The 19,305-nt window shown below is 63.1% G+C and overlaps 1 protein-coding gene and 1 long non-coding RNA gene across 13 annotated transcripts in view; one reads left to right on the forward strand and one right to left on the reverse strand.

The window, feature by feature from the left end:
• The window catches only part of CTBP2 (C-terminal binding protein 2), a 157,158-nt gene that overhangs the window by 2,845 nt on the left and 135,008 nt on the right, over window positions 1–19,305 (reverse strand). For 10 of the 12 annotated variants that reach the window (XM_026010691.2, XM_072740352.1, XM_072740353.1 and 7 more), the window contains 7 exons: window positions 9,353–9,507; window positions 8,947–9,091; window positions 4,792–4,998; window positions 2,020–2,234; window positions 1,571–1,701; window positions 1,069–1,196; window positions 313–430 (listed from right to left, as the gene is read on the reverse strand). In XM_026010691.2, the coding sequence (XP_025866476.1) occupies window positions 313–430; window positions 1,069–1,196; window positions 1,571–1,701; window positions 2,020–2,234; window positions 4,792–4,998; window positions 8,947–9,091; window positions 9,353–9,507 (1,099 nt within the window). Of the gene's footprint in view, window positions 1–312; window positions 431–1,068; window positions 1,197–1,570; window positions 1,702–2,019; window positions 2,235–4,791; window positions 4,999–8,946; window positions 9,092–9,352; window positions 9,508–10,033; window positions 10,254–15,569; window positions 15,804–19,305 lie in introns of those variants that run through there. The other 2 variants (XM_026010689.2, XM_026010688.2) reach the window with 2 other exon arrangements.
• On the forward strand, window positions 10,299–13,939 carry LOC140595744 (uncharacterized). The gene is made up of 2 exons (XR_011997614.1): window positions 10,299–10,471; window positions 10,757–13,939. It is a non-coding gene; the product is annotated as an uncharacterized lncRNA (long non-coding RNA).

The raw sequence follows: 19,305 nt of genomic DNA on the forward strand, positions 1-19,305 counted from the left end.
CCCCCGGAAATCTCGGGAACTTCTCACCCAGAAGCCCTCTGGTTTGGGGGCGGCTTGGCATGCCGGGGGGATTCCTCGCAGTGTTCTCACCCTTTGGGGAATGCACTCCCATTCCCACCTTTATAAATAGGAACCCCGATTCTAGGCTGTACCCCAAGAGCTGTGTTTGCTCCACAGAAACCGGGCATCAGAAGAGGTGAGGACTGCACTGCCGGGGCCCGGAGCACGCCCGTGGGCTGCGCCTCTCTGTGCTCCCCTCTCCCGGGGCAGAGCAGAGGCTCCGGCCCAGGCCGCTGCCGTCCCGCTCCTCACCTGTACGTGGCGCCGTTGAGCTCCGGATGGATGGCCTGCTGGTCTATTACTGACCAGGGAGCTGTGGTGACAAAGAATTCCTTGTTCACGCAGTTTCTTAAGCTTTCGGGGATGCGACCTGGAATAGGACGATTAAAATTAATCATGTATGTTTTTAAGGTCACAGTGTGTGATGTATTACACTCAGCAGCTGCTGCTGGGGAGCCCCCGTCAGTGTCTGAGCCCAGAGTCCCAGCTCTTCCCCCGCAGTGAGGGGCCTGGCCCTTTCATTTGCAGGGAAGGGGCAACGTGGCGGGGCCCACGCACTGCGCTCTTCACACCGGCCCCCAGCGGGAGCAGAAAGGAGCCTCCCTCCAGCTCCCACAGTGGGGGCGCTTGCGCTTGGCTGCCTGAAAAGGGAATCCAGGGGCGCCTGGGGGCTCAGCGGTTGAGCCTCTGCCTTGGGCTCAGGGCGTGACCCCGGGTTCCTGGGATCCAGTCCCCGCATCAGGCTCCCCGCACAGAGCCTGCTTCTCCCTCTGCTTATGTCTCTGCCTCTCTCTGTGTCTCTCTTGAATACAGAAGTCAAGTCTTTAAAAAACAAAAACAAAAAAAGGGAGAATCCGTCTCCTCCAAAATTAAGGTCAGGGCTTGGATTAACAGTCCAGCTCCTTCAAAATGTCATCAACAGGATCCCTAAAAACTCCACCTGCCTGCAGTGGGGGTGACAGCAAGCCTGTCGCCCCCTTCACCCCCGGCGCCGGCTGGAGGGCTCACCTGTGATTGCCCGGCGGATCTCGGTGGCGGCTGCCTCCCTCATCTCTAGTGAGGCTTGCTCACTGTACCACGCTGTGTGCGGCGTACAAATGAGATTCGGCGCATCTTTCAAGGGACCCTGAGCAAAGCTAGAGAAGTGCAGAAAAACAAGCGAATGAGAAGAGTGGAGGAGGCCTCCCCACCCTGCTCATCTAAAGGGAGCTCGTGGCCATGCAGACAGCGGCCAGGGTATTGGCGTAGAGGCACGCGGGCAGTAGGACACTTCCGCGAGGCTGGGAACCGAAGAACGTACCTACCCATCAGAACGTTTATAGTCCGTGTCGGGAGTGATCGGGGGCTCAGACGGGAGGCGCCCTCCGCTCCAGACCCTCCCACGGCTGCCCTTCCTTTCAGACACTTCCTGACGCCCCTGGTGGCCCTCTGGCCCTTCCCCGAGGGCTCTAGGCACAGCACGGAGGCCACCACTCGGGTCGCACGCCCGGCGACAGCCCAGCACACCCACCTGAAAGGCTCCGATTCGTGCACGTCGAGGGCGGCCCCTCGTATCCTGCCTTCCTTGAGGGCCTGGGCCAAGGCTTTCTCATCCACCAGCCCGCCGCGGGCCGCGTTCACCAGGAAGGCTCCTTGCCTCATCTGTGGGAGCAAGGGAAGGCCGTCAGAGGCCGCCACGGAGGGAGGCCTGCGGTCTGGCTCCTTCGTGGGCGGCCGGGCCTGGCCGTTCCCGCAGCGCGTCCCCGAGGGCCTGGAGGCCCTAAGGCGGGCGGCAGGCTGGAGCGGTGACCGGTCACTGGCCCGTTGCTTCTTGGAGGCCAGACCCCATCGAGACGGGTCCCCGCTGGCTCCTCACCGACGTCCTTCCCTTCTCACCAGAGCGTTTGCAGGCCACCTCCCATCCCCCCCTTTTGTTTTGATGGAAGTTTCCAGGGGCTGAGGGTGTCTCTGTCCAGTTACCTGCTTTATAGTAAAGTCATTGATGAGGTGGTGGTTATGTTCGTTGAGATTACAGTGCAAGGAGACGCAGTCGCTCTGATACAGTAAGTCCTGCAGGGTGTAGACCCTCTGCACGCCCAGGGACCGCTCTATCCCATCCTGCAAGTAGGGGTCATAAAATATGACGCTGAATCCAAAGGCCTTGGCTCGAACAGCAACCGCCTGCCCCGTGCGACCTGTGCAGAGAGAGAGCGTCCAGGTGAGCGAGTCCGCGGTCCCGCCCGCCGCGGCCTGCAGCTTCCGGGCCCGGGGCCTGCACCTGCCGGAGGAACCCGTGCCCGGGGCGCGGAGGTGCAGGCGCCGGCGCGTCTCCTTAGCTTCCCGGGCGAGGAGGCCGGGCTTGTTGTTTGCACTGGGCGTGTGAGCGCGCGGACGTTCCTATGACGTACGTGTTCCAACGTCAACACAGCTAGACACTGTTCCAGTGAAGCCACGTGCCCTTCCTGCCCAGTCCCGGCCATCAGCGTGCCGGCCCCGTGTCCCTGCGTGCGCAGCAGGCTTCTCCACCTGAGCTTCCTTTCCTGAGACGCCGAGGGCAGTAGCAGAGAACGTTCTCTTGCCAATCAGCACTGGGTTTGCTCACGGAAGGGGCGAAGTGATCACAACTGACCGCACTGAGCACCGCAGAGCGGCGTGAGCACCGACTGGCACGGGGCCAGGGTGGGGGGTGACGGCGGGCCCGGGGTGGCGCTCTGACGGGGAGGGAGGCCAGGCGACCCTCAGGCCTGCAGGCTGGCCCCGACCTGCCAGGGGAGGAGCCCCGTGCCCTTCCGTAGGTCAGCAGCCCACGCCACCTGACAGGACACCGAGCCCCCGGGCTCCCAAGTGGCTGTCACCTGCACAAACCCACTGAAGCCCATGGCCAGCGCCCCCTACTCCCCAGCGCTGTTTTCGGCTTGAAAACAAAGTAGTCTGCGTGATGCTGGGACGGCCCGTCTGGGAAGTGTGTGGAATCCACCTTTATCTGAGACCAGTGCTCAATGGTGCGGGGGAGGGAGAGGGAACCAGGAGGTGTCCCTTCCCAAACCAGCAGCCCACACGAGGGCACCAAGGTGGTGGATTGTCTCCCGCTCCTGCTGGGCTTCAATCTAGGAGGGCAGCACGGAGGCAACGGCCTGGGCGGGAGGCGGAGGTTTAACGAGGTCGTTGTGCTGGAGAGGGCCAGCTGCAGGGCAATCCGCGGGTGCTTCTGCCCCCTGCCCGCCCCCTTCAGTGTCACCACTTGGATGCAGGGAACCAGGGACCGTAGCCACACAAGCCACACACCCCGGTGGGGAGGGAGGCCTGAGAACGGTGACAACGGTGACAAGGTGGGGGGAAGGGCACCATCGGCTGCATCAGCCCCGTGGCGGACCTCGAGGATGGGACTCCCGACCCCATCACGGGGCCGCAGGGAGCTCTGGGCCAGCGCACGTGCACCCCTGCCCCACTTCAGGGGCCCTCAGCCGCCCTCTCCACCTCCACGCCCGGCACGTGGCTTCCAGATGGGGCCTCCCAGCTGCGGCTCCGGGGTGAGGGCAGGATGGCTGCCTGGGCCTGGCTTTTCCACGGTCTTTGCCCTTCGTAAAGCCCCCACCCCTCATCCTTTCACTGGCGTCTACATCGGCCACGAGGTTCTCCTACGTTTCTACGGGACCTAGCGCCTCCCTTAACAGTTACTGACGTCGCCGACACCGAGCCTCGCGGAAGCCGACCCTCCTGGCCTGAAAACACAAAGTACCGAGGCCACTGGCTGCCTTTCCCTTCCAATTCTAGTACGTTCCCACCTTGGTGGCGGCCCTCGGGCACCAGCCCGGCCTGGGCCACAGCGGGGCGCCGCGTCCTGTCCGTCTACACTTCTGGAAGGCTGCAGGCCGACCTCACACCCGAGGGCACACGGGGCCGGGCGTGCGGCCGCGCTGGCTCACAGGCTTGGGCCGACGGGGCGTGAACCCCGGGACTGGCCTCAGGACACCGGAGGGGCTGCCCCCGGCTCGGGGCGCACGGGAGCTACAGGAGGCCCCGCGGCGCCAGCAGAGGGCGCTGCGTCCACTCGACAGCCAGCAGGAGGGTGGGAGCCTTTGTAGGTCCTTCTAGAAGGGATGCCCCTAACGCCTGGGTTCTTACACTCATCCTGGGGAGGAAGAGGACGTCCTCCTGGAACAAACCCCGCTCCTCTGCCTCAACCAAGCCGGTCCCGACCCTTGGTTTTCTGGAAACGAGCTCTGAGCTGAGGGCCGAGGGACTGCTGGGGGAGCCCTGGGGAAGCCAGGCCCAGCACCCACTTCCCGCCTGTTCTCGGGCCTTTCTTGGGTCCTAGGAGGCATCACTCCCCTCCCGGCATAGAGGGCACGGGGCATAGAGGGCACGGAGGTCAGGAGTCCTCGAGGTCACAGAAGAGCGAGGGGCGGGGCTGAGACGCAGCAGGAGGGCAAGGTCCTGCGTGCACCAGGCTGCTCCCCGCGTGGCTCCCCATGTCCTTGGCAACCCGCCAGAGAGGCTCCGGGCCACCGCCCACTCCGGGGGACCCTTCCTGCCTGCGTCCCCATGGGCAACCTTCTAGGCCAAGGCCCGACCTGCCACCTTCTGGCTCAAAATCTCCCAGTGGCGCCCTGCTGTCCCCTGGCCTGGCCACTGCCCGGGGCAGCAAGCAGGCACAGCCGTCCTGCTGCCCAGCCGTGTGGGCTGCCCCCCCCCCCGCAGCCCCCTCGAGAAGGGGGACCCCGCCCCCCGGGGCCCGGCCGCTGCACCTACCGAAGCCGATGAGGCCCAGCGTCTCCCCGCGGATGCGGGCGGCTCCCGAGGCGACCTCCCGGATCTGCTCGACGCTCTGCACCCGCGTGCCCTCCCGCAGCGCCTGGTACAGCCACGTGTTCCGCCGGTACAGGTTGAGGATGTGGCAGATGGTGGAGTCGGCCGTCTCCTCCACCGCGGCCGACGGGATGTTGCACACGGCGATCCCTGGAGGGGACGGGCGGCCCGCGAGGTCAGGCTCCCTGGGGGCGGCCTCTCACCCCGACACCCCAGCCCTGCTGAACCCCCCCCCCCGCCTCCCCCTGTCCCGCGGCGGGCAGGAGGCTGGAAACCTGCCCTGGGGCCCGCGCAGGAACAGCAGGAACCCAGTGTGCAGCCCCCCTGCCCGGTCGTGGGCTCCAGAAGACCAGACTCCTGACGGCGGGGCACCCTCCCCCCGGGGCTGGCTTTTCCTCGGTGTTTTCTTGTTTACAGATTTTATTTTTTCATGATAGACACGGGGGGGTGGGGGGCACAGAGACACAGGCAGAGGGAGAAGCAGGCTCCATGCAGGGAGCCTGACACGGGACTCGATCCCGGGACTCCAGGATCACGCCCTGGGCCAAAGGCGGCGCTAAACCACTGGGCCACCTGGGCTGCCCTCATCTACGGTATTTGAAGTCTACTGCGATGACCACATTAATACTCGTTTTGAGAAAGAGCAAAGATGGAAGAATCAGGAACTAGCACCCCCCCACCCCCCCCCAGCAGGGGCCCCATGCGGGCCAGAGGGAGGGGACGCCTGAAGTCAGCCCCTGCCCAGTCAGAGGGCCCCACCCACAATCCTACTGGGGCAGAGAAGAGGGGTGGGGTGGGGTGTTCCCTGCTCCTAGGAAGAGCTTTGAGGGCTGGGGTCACTGGTGAGGAGCCCGCAGGTTCTGTGGCCAGAGAAGCTGCTAGAACTACCCCAAGTCTCAGGCAGGAAGAGTCAGGAGAGGCTTTCCTTGGAGGGAGGGGGTCTGGGGGAGGAAGGCAAATGCTTCCCAGACATGGGAGGGGCAGGGAGCAGAGAGGGCCAGGCTGGGAGGTGGGGAGATGAGGCCTGCGGAGGAGGCTGGGAAGCGGGGTGAGCAGCTCTGAGGGACACAGGAATCCAGGCAGCCTGTCAGGGCAGCTCAGCCGCCTTTTAATCCCAGGCTTGGGACCCAAGGAACACGGGGGCAGGGCCACCAAGGCAGCCCTGCCTTCCCCTAGCTTCCTCAAGCCCCGCAGCAAGGACAAGCGCTCGTCCCCTTTAGGGCTCCGTGGGATGGGACGCGGGACCCCAGGGACCCCCTCAGGAGGACAGACTGCTAGGAGGGTGGAGGCGCCCACGAGCACACCCCACCCACCGATCCACCGGCCGGACCTCCCGCGAGCTGCAGGTCAGTCACCGTGCAGGACGGCCACGCGGAGCCTGCATGTGGCCGCACTGGAAGCCAGGGCTCGAGGCCAGCTCGTGGCGTCCGGGAGGGTTTTCATTTCTCCGAGGAACCCCACGTGTTCTGGCCAAAGCCCAGCAGGAAGGCCCGTCGGAGCGGACCCGCCGCCGCTCCCTGCCCAGCCCCCGGGCCCCGCGGGGCCCTGGGAGACGAGACCCGAGGGGTCACGCTGGGGGAGAGAGGCCCACCCGTGGTCCAGGTGACGCAAAGCGCCGCGTCACCCACCCACCAGGGGGCACTGCTCAGCCTGCACCCCTGGACCTGAAATGGAGGCTCCTTGGCTCCAGAGCCTGGGGGTGCGGAGACCGGACCCTGGAGGGGGTGCTGCTGGCACCACAACCACCGGGACCGTCCTGCCCCGAGGGCAAGGGCACCGCCCTGCAGAGACCCCAAAGCCCCGACTACACTTGAGGGGCTCATTCTTGCCATCAGTGGGTGTGGGTCTGCAGCAGGGCGACCCCCCACAGGCTTCCAGCAGCCACCTCGCCCCAAGGCCTGAGCGCGGTCGCTGAGCTGCTGGTCCTGCCAATGGTCTCCCTCTGCGGTCACCCCTCCTGAACTGGAAACCAGTTAGGAGCTTGCTAGACAGGGACACGGGGAGAGGCCACCAGCAACCCCCACTGTCCCCTGGCTGCCCCCTGGTTCCTGGGGACACGCTGTAGACAGGCCGGGTCCCTCTGACAGCTCCGGGCAGGTGACACAGGTGACACAGTGTTCCTGACCTCAGCTCAGAGTATCGACTTGGGCCCGCCTGTGTGGAGCCCCGGGTCCCTGGCAGCTCCCACTGACGCCACGCCCCAGGCCCCAACCCCAACAGGACCCACAGCCGCTGTCTGGTCTGTCTGACTCGCTCAAGGCCTGGGGACAGAGGGATCTGGGTGCGGAGAGTAATTTGGGGAGAGGAGAGGCCAGTGTCCCAGGCGGCTCCTGCTCGGGTTGCACCTGGATCAATGAGAACGCCACGGGCGGACATCCGTTTCCTTGTTCAAAACTGCAGGTGCCTGGGAACGCCACCCCCAACCCCTCCTGGACCCAGGCCCCCGGCCGAGGGCGGATGTTCGGCGGGGTGAGCAGGGCACCGGTGGTTTTAGGGACATGAGGTCCCCCGGCCTGGGCCGGCTGTGTGGGGAGCACCTGCAGGGGGAGGGATGGCCAAGTCTCGCTCGGGAGAACTTTCCATCTCTCTGGAAAGCAGTGGCCGGTCACGAGCCTCCTCCCCCTGAAGCCGGGCTGCAGGGCTGCGTGGGGCGGACACCCAGGGGGACGGGGAGCACCTCGGAGGACACCCCCTCCTGCCTCCCCCACCCCCCTGTGTGTGTTAAACTACATTCCCCGTCAGTATTTGAACTTGGGGTCTCAGCTCTACTAAGCACACAAAGAACACTTGTTTTCAAATAAAAATATTCTTGCTGGTGCCGGAGAGAGATGGAAAGTCTGAGGTAATGCTAGACGCGGTTCCCAAGACTCCCAACCAGCCGAGTTTCTCTGCTGCGACCAAGGCGGGCTCCGAGGGACACCGCGGCCCCGCTCGGGGCGGACACAGGAAGCCATCACTTCCCCCAGGCCCCGGTCGGGTCTGGAATCTGATGCCACCCCCTCCTTTTCCTCCTCAGCCACAGCCAAATGACCCTCCACCTAAGGGAGGTGTGAGATGATGGGGACCCAGAAAAATCAGGGTCAACCCTCCAGGCCACCTGCCACTTCTAGGATGGGGGGGGTGGGGGGGTGGGGAGAAGGTGACTGTTGGGGAGTGACCACTACCTGCCTCTTCCTTTGGGGCCCACCTGTGGGGCACCCCCCGAGGAAGCACACAGACTGGGCGCCAGACAGGCCTCACGTGGCCGGGCTCCCTCTACCCTGCGGCTCAGTACCTGGGTGCCGCCCCAAGTTCAAGTGAGGGAACTAACCCACTTGGAGAAACCTGGATCTTCCTGTAAAAGTCCAGGCTAGGAACCTGGAGGAGGACGCTGGAGCCCACCGGGGTCCCCCTGGCTGAAAAGGCAGCAGGTGGGTGCCTGAGAGCTAACGCCCCAACTGCCCGATGCCAGCGCTGCTGGCGTAGACGGCAGCTCACGGTGCGAGGCTCAGCACAGGGTCCTCCGAGGGGGCGAGAGGCTGACTTGGGGGGTGGGGGTGGGGAGGGAGATGGCCCACTAGGGCCTCAGCACAGCCAGGGGTGGGGGTCCAGAGAGGCCCGCGTTCCTCGACACCCACCAGCAGCCCAGTGGCTTCGGGGCACCCAGTCCTCAGCAGGCGGGGCACGGGCCCTCGCACCCGGACCTGGCATGCTGCAGACACAGGCCAAGGCCGGCGAGCAGGCCAGCCCGGGACGCTGCCGTCGAGGCTCTGCACATGCTCCTCACGACGGCGTCCGTGCCGGGGCCAGGACAGGGACCCGACCTCAAGGAGGCCACCTGCTGCCCTGCTTTCCGTGGAAACCCTTCCCGCCCTGACGAGGGCTGTGCAGGAGGGGCCGGGCTTTGGTCCACCCACGTCAGTGCTGCCCTGTGCAGGTTTCTGGGTGGACAGAGCCCCGGGGAGGACGGCTCCACGCCAGGACCGCCCGGCGCCCCGCTTCCTGGGCTGACACCGTCCGGTGGCCTCTCGGCCGCTCACAGGGTCCCCTCTGCAGGGACGGGCCCCCACTCGCCAGGCTCCCCCCGAATGGCCGCCCCCTCCAGCCTCCCGCACTCACCGAGCTCGCCGGCGGCCTTGATGTCGACGTTGTCGTAGCCGCTGCCTATCCGCACGATCACCCTCAAGGCCTTGAACTTCTCCAGGTCCTCCCTGGTGAGGGTGATGGTGTGGTACATCATGGCACCCACGGCTTCGTTTAGAACCTGCGACGGGGCGAGCAGAGCCAGGCTGGAGACCCCCATCACCCCTGCACCTGCCGCGGAGGACGCGGTGTGGGCATGACCGTGACCCCAGGTGACCACGGAGGGGGAGGGCGGACAGGGAGGTGGCGTCTGGGGGTTGGGGGGGCGGTGAGAGGGCCCAGCCCAGGGAGACCCGAGGGTGAAAGCGGGAGGGACCCCTCGCTGAACGGCAGTGGCCGCCACCTGACCTGGGCAACCCGGGCCTGGGGGTGGGGGGCCCACCTTCTCGTGGATCTCCTGAGTGGACTGTGCGTCACAGAAGGCCACAGTGGCCAGGTCCTTCAGGATCGGCATCTCCACGGTGCAGTCTCTGCCATCGAGCAGCGCCACCAGGGGGCGGGGGTGCAGGGGGCCGTTCATGATCTGGGGGCGGATACCTGTGAGGAGTGAGGACAGGAGGAGGATCTGTAGGTGGGCACAGCGGCTGTCCCACATGGGGCGGGGGATAGTGCAGCGAGGGGCTCTCCCCCCACATATGCATCGGATCTGCAGGACCCCAGAGCTCCCTCCCTACTCCCCGAGGGGACCATGAACCCAGAGAGCCACCCAGGCTCCCCTGGGCTCAAACACCACAGGCTCCTTTGAGTCGCCGAGGCCCATTCTGGGACAAGCCAAGGAGACCCAGAGGGCGCGTGTCTGCCGGGTCTATCGGGTGGAGGTCTGAGGGGGGCCCGGGTCTCGGTGAGCAACCTCAAGTGCAGCCAACAGGAACCACAGTGGCGCTAACTCCATCGCCAAGTGGAACTGAGGCCAGGAATCTGCTCACCACGCACCTGCCGCCGGCGCCAGCTGGGTCTACAAGCCGCGCCCCTGCCCCTGTCCCTGCCCCTGCCCCCAGCCCCTTCCCAACAAACACGAAGGGCTGCAAAATGAAACCAGAGGGACATGTCATGGCTCCCGCACCCCGTGGGAGCTTCCTGGAGAAAACCCTGCTGGCAATGGGCCTCCTGGGCTCAGCCCCTGCCCAGGTGAAGACCCGGGCCAGGTGGTGCGGAGGTGAGCGCGACGGCGAGCCGCTGGCCGGGGACTTGGGAGAGCAACGGAATTTCTCAGAGGGCCGCAGAGCAAGCAGCACCCCTCGGGTACCAGGGCCAGTCAGAGCGGTCATGTGTCCTGGGGCTGCTGGCAGAGACAAAGGACACTTGTCCCCACAGCTTGGGAGGGGGGTGGAGGGAGCCCAGGGCCAGGCCAGTCCTCCCTACTCGTGCCTGAGTGCAGATCCCCCAGCTGCTCCGCGAACCCAGCGCAGCTGCTTGCAGGACGCTCAACGGGGCGGCAGGACCATCTCCAGCCCCAACGGGGAAGCAGCAGCGTGTGCCCCAGGCCACTTGGCCACGTGAGGTATGTGGGCCAGGCTGCCTGCACTTTCTCCAACAGAACCCTTCCCTTCCAATCCATATGCTGGCAAGTCTGGGACTTCGTAGCCCCTGCAGGGGGACCGTGGCACCCAGGTGGCCAGGGTGGGACAGTTTCCATTTTCCGGACAAATCACATGTGTGGAGTCCCTGGCTACGAGTAAAAATGGGAGCTTTTTGGGCATCGTGTGCTTTCAGAGGTGGGAAGGGATTCAGATAGCGGCTGCCACACTAAGGCCAGGCTCGGTTTTGTTTTCTTCCTCCTGCACAGAATCTACTTGTCCTTGCGTCTGGCGGCCCCCCTGGCGTGACTGGGCTCGGGGAGCCCCTGCCAGGAGCCTGTGATGTTCCGGCCCAGGTGGCCTCCGTGTGATCGCAAGGCATCGGGTACAGGCTCCAGCAGACAAGAGCAGGACCCACCTGCCTGGGCCGCACTCAGCTGTGTGGTGTCCCGAAGGCTCGTCCCCCAGCAGCCCTGAAATGGCCAGCGAGGAGCCCAGGCTGGGGCCCCGGACACTGAAGCCCCTATCTGGCCCCCTGGCTCATCGCTCAGCGACACGTTGGGTGTCGGAAGCTGAAAGCGAAATCCCCACCTGGAGCTGTGGCCGTGGAGGCGGGGAGGTTGTCCCCGTGGTGCCCACACGGCCACTGCAGCGGCCTTGCCCCGGGACAGCACCTGCGCCACAGCTGCAGCAGCTCGGACAATCCTCTCTTTGAACAAGAAGCAGAGAGAAGCCTTTTGTCGCGGCCTCAGAACGGGCCAGGGAGCAGGTTTCCTCCGGGCGCCTCTCTCTCCAGGCCGGGCTGGGACTCACAAGGGATCACGGTCCCTCCCCCCTGTGAGTGGCGGTAAAACCACTGCCCAACCCAGAACCTGGATCCCCAAAGCAGGGCATCCAAGCGAAGCCGAGGCCCCAACGTTCTCCTTGGCTTAACTGGCAGGTGGGCCCCATAAGAGGTCAGGGTGGTTGTGGGCAAATGGAAGGGGTTTCCCCAAAGACCAAGGGTGCCATCTTGCATCAGGACCCCCGGGCACCACCTTACCCCCGACTCTGCAGAGGGAGGTGAGGGCCGGTACTTCACACGGTGGCCTATAGCCTCTCATTTCCACCCCTTCCCCCTTAACAGACAGGGACACCGAGGCACAGCGTGGGGAGGGCCCCGGGGAGTAAGCGGCTGGAGCGGATGGGCACAGCCAGTGCCAACTTGATGTGCCAATGCTAAAGCTCATACCTCTGTCCTTCCTTTTCGCCAAGAAAAAGGTGAGACTTTGACCAAATCCCGAAAGCCTCATTTCTTCCACCGGATTCTTCCGGCCCCACCCTGCAGCTGCTACCAAGCCCAGATCGGACTCCCATGGGACCCGCGGTCTTGGACTATGTGGGCAGATTTACCCGCCTGCCCCAGGGTGTCCCTCCTACAGGGTGCAGAGCACCCTGACTGGACTCCGAAGGTGCTGGCCAAAAGTGTTAATCCGACACCATTCACAGGGTTCATGATCATGGTAAGAAATCCAAGTTTTTAATTTAAAAAGCAGCCACAGAGAAAAACGATGGGCAGGCACAAGGCAGGCATCTAGAGCCATCCAAGACATCTGGAGAGGCCGAGGGGCCTCGTCACAAGATGTCCATCCACAGCATCAGTGCATGGATCCCGTTACCTGGGCAACAAGCTCCAGGTTGCCTAGCGATCACCCCCCTCCCTGGCTTGGGTGGCCTCCTCTTTGGCGAAACCCACCCTTTGCCCTCGTTCAGGTCGGCCATGCAGAAGGCAGCTGAGACCCAGGGGCTCCCAGCTGAGGCCCTGGGCTCAGACAGGGGCTGCAAGCCCTGTACGGGAAAGGGCTTTGCTGGGGACGGATGCTGTGGGGACAGCTGCGTGGGTGGTGGAGTGGGTGAGATTCACGTGTGTCCTGCATGAGCCCCAAGGAGCAGCACAAAACCCCAGTACAGAGGACGACAGCAAGCCCAGCCAGGACGTTGTCAGGGGTCGCCTCTATTGACAAGGGGACTGTGCCACACATGCTCCCTCAGTCCCAGAGGGGTCTCGTGTACCCACACACCAGAGAATGCAGCTAAATCCAAGCCACACCCTGCCCAGCACCTGCTGTCTCTGCAGCCTTGCAGAAGCTGGGGTGGAGGTTCCCAGAAAACCCAGGAAACGCCAGCGAGGTGAGGTTGTAAACAGACTCTCCATCTTGCCTCACATCCACTGAGCGTCTCTCAGCGCTTCTGACAATTTGAGGGATTTCTAGTATACGAGGATACAACTGACATGTTACCGTAAATGACCTTTCAAGGGGCCGTGGGAAATGGGGTACCCAGGCAGGGCTGGCCCAGGAGGGAGTCCCCCATGACCTCTCCAGCCAGGGGAATTTAGGCGGAGAAAGCCAAGGCACAGTGAATGCTTAACGAGAATGGACTAAAACCTGAGGTCTGCAACCAAAAGCTAGGGTAGCAATCGCTAGACGCTGCCGAAACCCCACGCCTGACATTCGGAAGCGGCTATGTTCCTCTCGGCCCCACTTTACTGCCGGGGAGACCACAGAGCACACCAAAGACCCAGGGACCCAACAGAGCCCAAGGAAAACACCTGCTGACGAGGCGCCGAGGGTCCTGGCGGCCCCCTGGGCAAAACGACCGCTCCCTCTCTGCAACCTTGCCTTCTATTCGAGAACGATTCCAGCTGCAGGTGGACACGTCACACGCGCACACAAGTCTATCAGCACATTCCCTTCAACGTGTCCAGCATGAACTCCGCAGGGCAGAGCTGGTGCCCCTGGTGGCATCACTTGCTGGTCCCAGGCTCAACTCTGCAAAAGCAGGGATGCGGCGCCCCGGCTCGAGGCCAGCTACCCCGGCCGACCCCGGGCCCGGCGTCCCTACAGCTGGAGCTGCACACGAGGACACTGCGAAATTAGACATTTGGTGGAAAAGCAAAGACGACACCTGGCCATGCTGCTGGAGTCGTGCTGGGAGTGGCCGACGGTCCAGGGAAAGACAAGCCCATACAGGCCCTTGGGATTCGGAAGGGGAAGAGGGAAGGAGGACACCGGTGGCTCTCCGGTCATCCACCTCAATGCCACCTTGACCGAATCGCATCAGACTGCTCAGGAGCCGCCTCTTCCCGGGGCCACACAGGCGACCTGTGCCTGTCCTAACGGGACAGGCTTCCCCGAGCAGAGGGACTGAGGGGGAGATGGGTTGATCTTGCCGCACGAAGCAGCTCTGTGGTGTTCAGACCCGTTTCCGGGCCTTCCTGGACACACGGCGTTAGGTTCAGCGCACGTGCTTCCTCTAGAACCAACTCTGCCTTGTTTCTGAAGATCTGCCGCTTGCCAATTCAAGGACCAAACTGCCGGAGGCTTTTCTGATTTTGCTCTTTCAAGATTTCAGAAACTAAGTAGTCTTACCCCAAAGCAAAGTGGCTGCAATAAACGTGTTTGAGGAGCAGACAGAGGCTTCTTCTGACACCTGAGCAGATTTTGCTGAAGCATTGCTAGGCCGCAGCAGCCAGAACACACCCAAGCTGGGCTGGCCAGGATCTGGGATGACAGTCCACCTGGTCAGGGTCACCCCCTGGCTCGCCCGGCAGGGACCAGCCAAGCATGTGGGGACCGAGCGGGGAAAGGGCCTGCCAAGCAGCACGGATTCGCACCAAGATCTTCACTGCTGCTCAGGGGCCAAAGAGCCCTTGCGGGTGGAAACCAGCTGGGAGCTCTGGGGCCCGAAGGCAGTTGCTGGGACCCTCTGGGCCAGCACCAGCTGTACTGGCAGCTGACACCAGGGTAAGTACCTGGAAAGAACCGAGAGATCCATGCAGGCCTTAGAACGATCTGCAACAAAACGCACTGCCCTGCACGCTCAGCCAGAGGCCTCGGGACCAATCAAATGTGTCACCAGCTCCCAGAACTTGTAAGGTGGTCTGGAAGGTAGAAGGCAGCACCTGCGGCTCCCGTGTTTGTGGGCAAGTGGTTTGAGGTGGGGAGAGGAGATGCAGCCACTCCCGGAGTCCCGAGTGGGTGGGAAAGGACCCCAGGTCTGCCCTGACAGCCTCTCCAGCCACGACCACTTTGCAAGGGTCTGAGCGCGTCGCCCACCACCCCAGGAACAGCTTCCCCTTAAATGCAGGTGGCTCCCCAATTGAAAAGTCACTTCCTGCAACCTTGCACAAACCAACCCTCATCGGCTGGGCTCAGCAGTCCCGATTTCTAGAAGGCCAGACACAGGATCAGATCTAGGGTCTGATAAGGGGCGTATTTCACAGGCTTGCATTTCCACAATCTAGAGCTGAAACTCCTGACTGGGGCCAAACTGGGGACCAGATGCTGACCTTGGGTGATCAATGAACCTGTACCCGAGACGCAGCATTCAACTGGCAGACATGGCCATGCTGGGAGGGGTGGGCATCTACCCCAGGGCACGGGGCTTCCAGAACCCCTTCAGGAAGGCTGTTGTGGGGCCTTGTGACCAGGTGGCAGGTCCCCCCTTGCCTGCAAACACGTTTATCCACGTAGTGAAAACTATTCTAAACTGCCAGCCACAGGGTCTCGACCACAACTGTCGTGCAGTTGGCTGGAGCTTGTTCAGAAAGTGGGTCTGGAAAGTCAGCAAAGGCACGTGGCCTCCCGTCTCCAGAGGCACCACCCACGCCCACGGCAGCTACTCTTGTCTTTCACGAGAAAGAACACAGGAGCCGACAAGAATGAACGGTTTCGAGGCAGCGACTGTGATAAAACGTGTTGCTAAGCGTGGCACTGTTTTAAGGCTTAAAAAACACGCAGCTACCGTTAGAAACCTCATCTCCGTGTCCACACCACCGCCTGCCTCTCCACCGGGGGAGGATCCTGAGAACCTGGCGATGTGCAGGTATGGTCCCCCCCCCCCCCCCCATACGGAGAACCCGATCGGTTTTTTCTCGGCTCGTCTCTCTTGCAGTTTCCGGCTTCAGCTGGAGCACACGCAGCGCGCATCCCACCGAGGCCTCGGTCAGGTCGGTTCCAGGAAGCCGAGGCCAGAGGCGCCTCCCCGCAGTGGCCCCCGGAGCCGGGGCCCCCGGAGCCTCGCTCCTTCCCACCCGCGTACCTTCCAGGCGGGCCTGGCTCCCCCCGGAGCTCCCGAGGCTCAGGGAACCAGCTCTCCCCTCGGGCTGCTTCACCACCAAGAACACAGACTGAGTTTTAACCGGGGCCAACGGTGGAAGGTGGAAGGCACCTCTTGCGGCACAGAAATTAAATCCGAGCATCTCGAGATTCAGCTCCGCCCTCAAGCAAACATCAGCGGAGTCAGGACTGAAGAGGAGAACGCAGACCTGCCCCAGGCACGCACGCGCACGCACAAGCACACGCTCCTCTTCCTGCACTCACAGCAGACGGCACTAACGGAAGGATCTCGGGACTCTCAGCCTCAGGGTCTGTGGTCACCACGGTGCCCCAGCGAGCCACCTTGCAAGGCTGGGTGACATCTGCCTGCCACACTTGAGTGAGCCCAATCCCCTCTAAAAACTGGGGAAGGAAGGTGACAGTCACGAGGGAGCAGAGCTCGGTGTGCAGCTGGACCTCCGATGCCACTCCCCCCTCCAGGCCTGTGACCAGGGGTCCCATGACCTCCTCCGTGGCTCCTGGATTGCCCTGTGCTCTGCTGGGTTCCCTGGGGGGGGCTCCCTCGTTTGCATCAGCCTCCTTCACACTGGAGAGCCTCAAGCTGCACCTGGCGCTGCTCGATGACTGCCTGGGACACCTGCCTTCTGTGAACGCAGCCCCCTCCCGACATGGCCTTGTTGCCCCCAAGAGGCAGAGCACACTTCCCCACCCCCGGAAACAGGCTGGCCTGGGGCTCTGCTCTGAACAACGTCAAGTGTCAAGTGGCAGAAATAATGATGCAGCATCACTTCCAAGGCAAGGCCCCTCAGGGTGGGCATCCGGCCTTCCACACTCACACTAGAGCCTGTGCGTGGCACCTGGGAGGCAGGACCACAGAGCACAGGCCCTGCCGGCCCAGATGGGGGGGTACAGTGAGGGGCCCTGCAGGCTGCCCTGCCACAGCCAAGCGCAGAGCTGTCTGCGGGCCAGGCGGCCCCGGAGAGTCGGCATAGCAGACTGGTGTGCTCAGGAAGGCAAGGGTGGGTGTGCCTGTGTGTCAGCATACGTGTGTGCACATACATGTGCATGTGTGCCGGAGCCCATGGTGTGCCTGCGACCTGACAATGACACCAGCATGGACGTGACCCATGCTGATGCTGCAGAAACCCCTGGAAACTTGTCCCCAGGTCTTACTAGGATAGATCAAATCCATTTTTTTAAAACCCAGAAGAGTTCCCCCAGGGCCGAGCTCATTCATGGGACTCAAGATCACAGGCAGCCCTGGGTGAGGGTCAGGGTACCTTTCTCCTGGGGAAGGGCCAGGCTGCTCTGCCCCACCGTGGACCCAGGGGGGCACCGCCCCGAGGCCCGGCCACTGCAGGTGAGACCTTAACAATGGCTTTTTGAAACAGCATTCCCGTCTTGTCACTTTCTGGATGAGCCCCCAGCTCTTGGACTTCTACCCCGGAACACCCCAGAACCTCTCCCTGGTGCTAAGCTCCAGTTGGGGCCCTGGGAGCCTTGTGTCATGAAGGGAGCTGTTCGACCTTTCACTCCATGGGCACCGAGACCCAGGGAGGGGACAGGGCCCAGCTGACCTGAGCTCTGCAGCGGGCCATCGAGGACCTTCCCAGCAGAAGGCTATTCAATTCACCACCACCACCCCCTACCACCAAGGGCTCCCCCAGGCCAGGTGAACAAAACAGAACCACCTGGCTTGAAAATGGCCCTGGGGATAAGGAGGAGGGAAGTACTTTCCAGGATAAGACTGGCTGGGGCTGTGCCGTCAGGCCCCAGGGCTCCAGGCAGGAGGGAAGCCCAGCAGAGGCACGGGCCACCCGGGTGCACGCGGGTCCACGAGGCCGTGTTCCTCCGGGGCTGGGACCACACTAGTGACCACGGCATCGCACACGTTACCAGTCGACAGGCACAGGCCTGAGCTCTCGCTCAAGAGAGCTGCCGGGAAACACCACGAGTGTGGGAAGACCGGGCTTGGCCAGCCCCCCGCCCCCGCCCCGCCGAGCACCCACGGGCCGGGCTGCTGAGGGCGACCCCACGGAGGGGCCCGGCTGAAGCCACTCCTTGGCCCTGATTTTAGCGTCCTCTGAAGTCGGCCAGAGGTTCGGCTGAGAGATGGCCACAGGGTAAGTAGATTAGCTTCTTAAATAAAAGATGGATCTTAAAGGGTCGTGGCCTCACAGGGAGGTGGCTTCAGGCCACCTCCTTTGTGGCTCAGGTAACAGCTGGACAGAAAGCGGCCAAGCAGGAGGCGCAGAGGCTCCTGGGAGCCTGGGCCGTGCCCCCACCCCCGAGGCTTGCCGGGTGACCACTGCCCGCCCAAGGTGTGTGTGCACACCCGCGCGCACACGTGTGAATAGAAGAAGCAGGGGTCTACACTGGTGGGAACCACAGCATCCAGTTCAAAAAAAAAACACAAGAACTTCTGTACCTCCAGAAAGACCAGCATTTGTTGTTGCTTTAACGGTTCCTTAGAGCAACCCAGAGCAACTGTCCCAGCAGCCTGAACTGTTCAGTGTCCACGCCACACCAGGGACCTTGAACAGAAAAGGGACAGGCTTTTCTTTTCTACCAGGGCTTAAACACAAAACCCAGAACCAAACCATCTATCGCTTGCTGGAAATCATCCCTGGGACGCTCACATGCTGGCCCCGTGGGCCGCTGGGTAGCCCTCATACTGCTGCCTGGCCGCGAGCACCTATGCCCTGCCGCCCCCCAGCCCCCAGGGAGCCCCTGTGTCTGGTGATCCCTCTGCTTCCCACTGGGGGGACGCTGACCACCACCCACGTAGCGCCTCCTGGCTGACCGGCCTCGGGGAAGGGATGGGCTCCGGGGACCGAGGTCCACCCAGCTCAGGGCCACAGGGACAAGACAGAGAACTGAGCAGGCCGCTGCGGGACACATTTCCACAGCAAAGCAGCCAAGGATGCCAGGAGCTGCTTCTGTTTGTGGTAGAATGTGATTCATGTTCTGGATTTCCCCAAAGGCCAGCCTCGTGTGGGTGGTCCTGGAGTGCGGAGGGAGGGGGGGAGGTGGTCTGGGCAGCCGCTGGGCTTGGGAACAGCTGAGCCCCTGGTTCAAGGAGCCACTGGCTTCCTTCCCATCTGGGTGAGGTCACATTTCACCTCCCAACTTTCCCAACATGCTCTGCGCACTGGACGGAGCCACAAATCCCTGGCCTGGGCCCCATCTAGTCTGATGACAGACGGGTGATCCCAGCTTAGGGGATAAGGCAAGGCCATCAAGTTCCCCTCTCCACGGCAACAGTGGCCGCTTGTCAATTATATATGGTCACAAAAAGCAAGCATCCTCACCTGGGGTTTCTCACAGCAGGAATGGACTCTTCCTTTTGGGGTCACTGCGGATTTTGTGGCCCAAGAGATGAACCTCAGGCTGGTGGTACCACTCAACCCGATCTTGTGGCACCAAAAGAAGAAAAACCCCTCTCTCCTTGGTACCCTCCAAGCTGGGACCTAGCCCGGGGCCCACCCGAGTCCCTCTTTCCTGCTGATTGCCTGTAGAGCCCTCAGAACCGAAAGGGCTGGAGAGCGAAAGGATGTGTCCAGACAAGTCAGAGAATGGTGAGCAACCTGCGGGTGCACGGTCCCCATTCCCCAAGCCACTCTCAGGGACACAAGGTCACTCACCAAAGTGCCCTAAGACCCAACATACACCATGGGCCTGGCTGATAGGAAACCTGGTCCAGGAAATGCCGGCTTGGC

This window comes from Vulpes vulpes, chromosome 15, assembly GCF_048418805.1.
Source record: "Vulpes vulpes isolate BD-2025 chromosome 15, VulVul3, whole genome shotgun sequence".
Lineage (NCBI taxonomy): Eukaryota > Metazoa > Chordata > Mammalia > Carnivora > Canidae > Vulpes > Vulpes vulpes.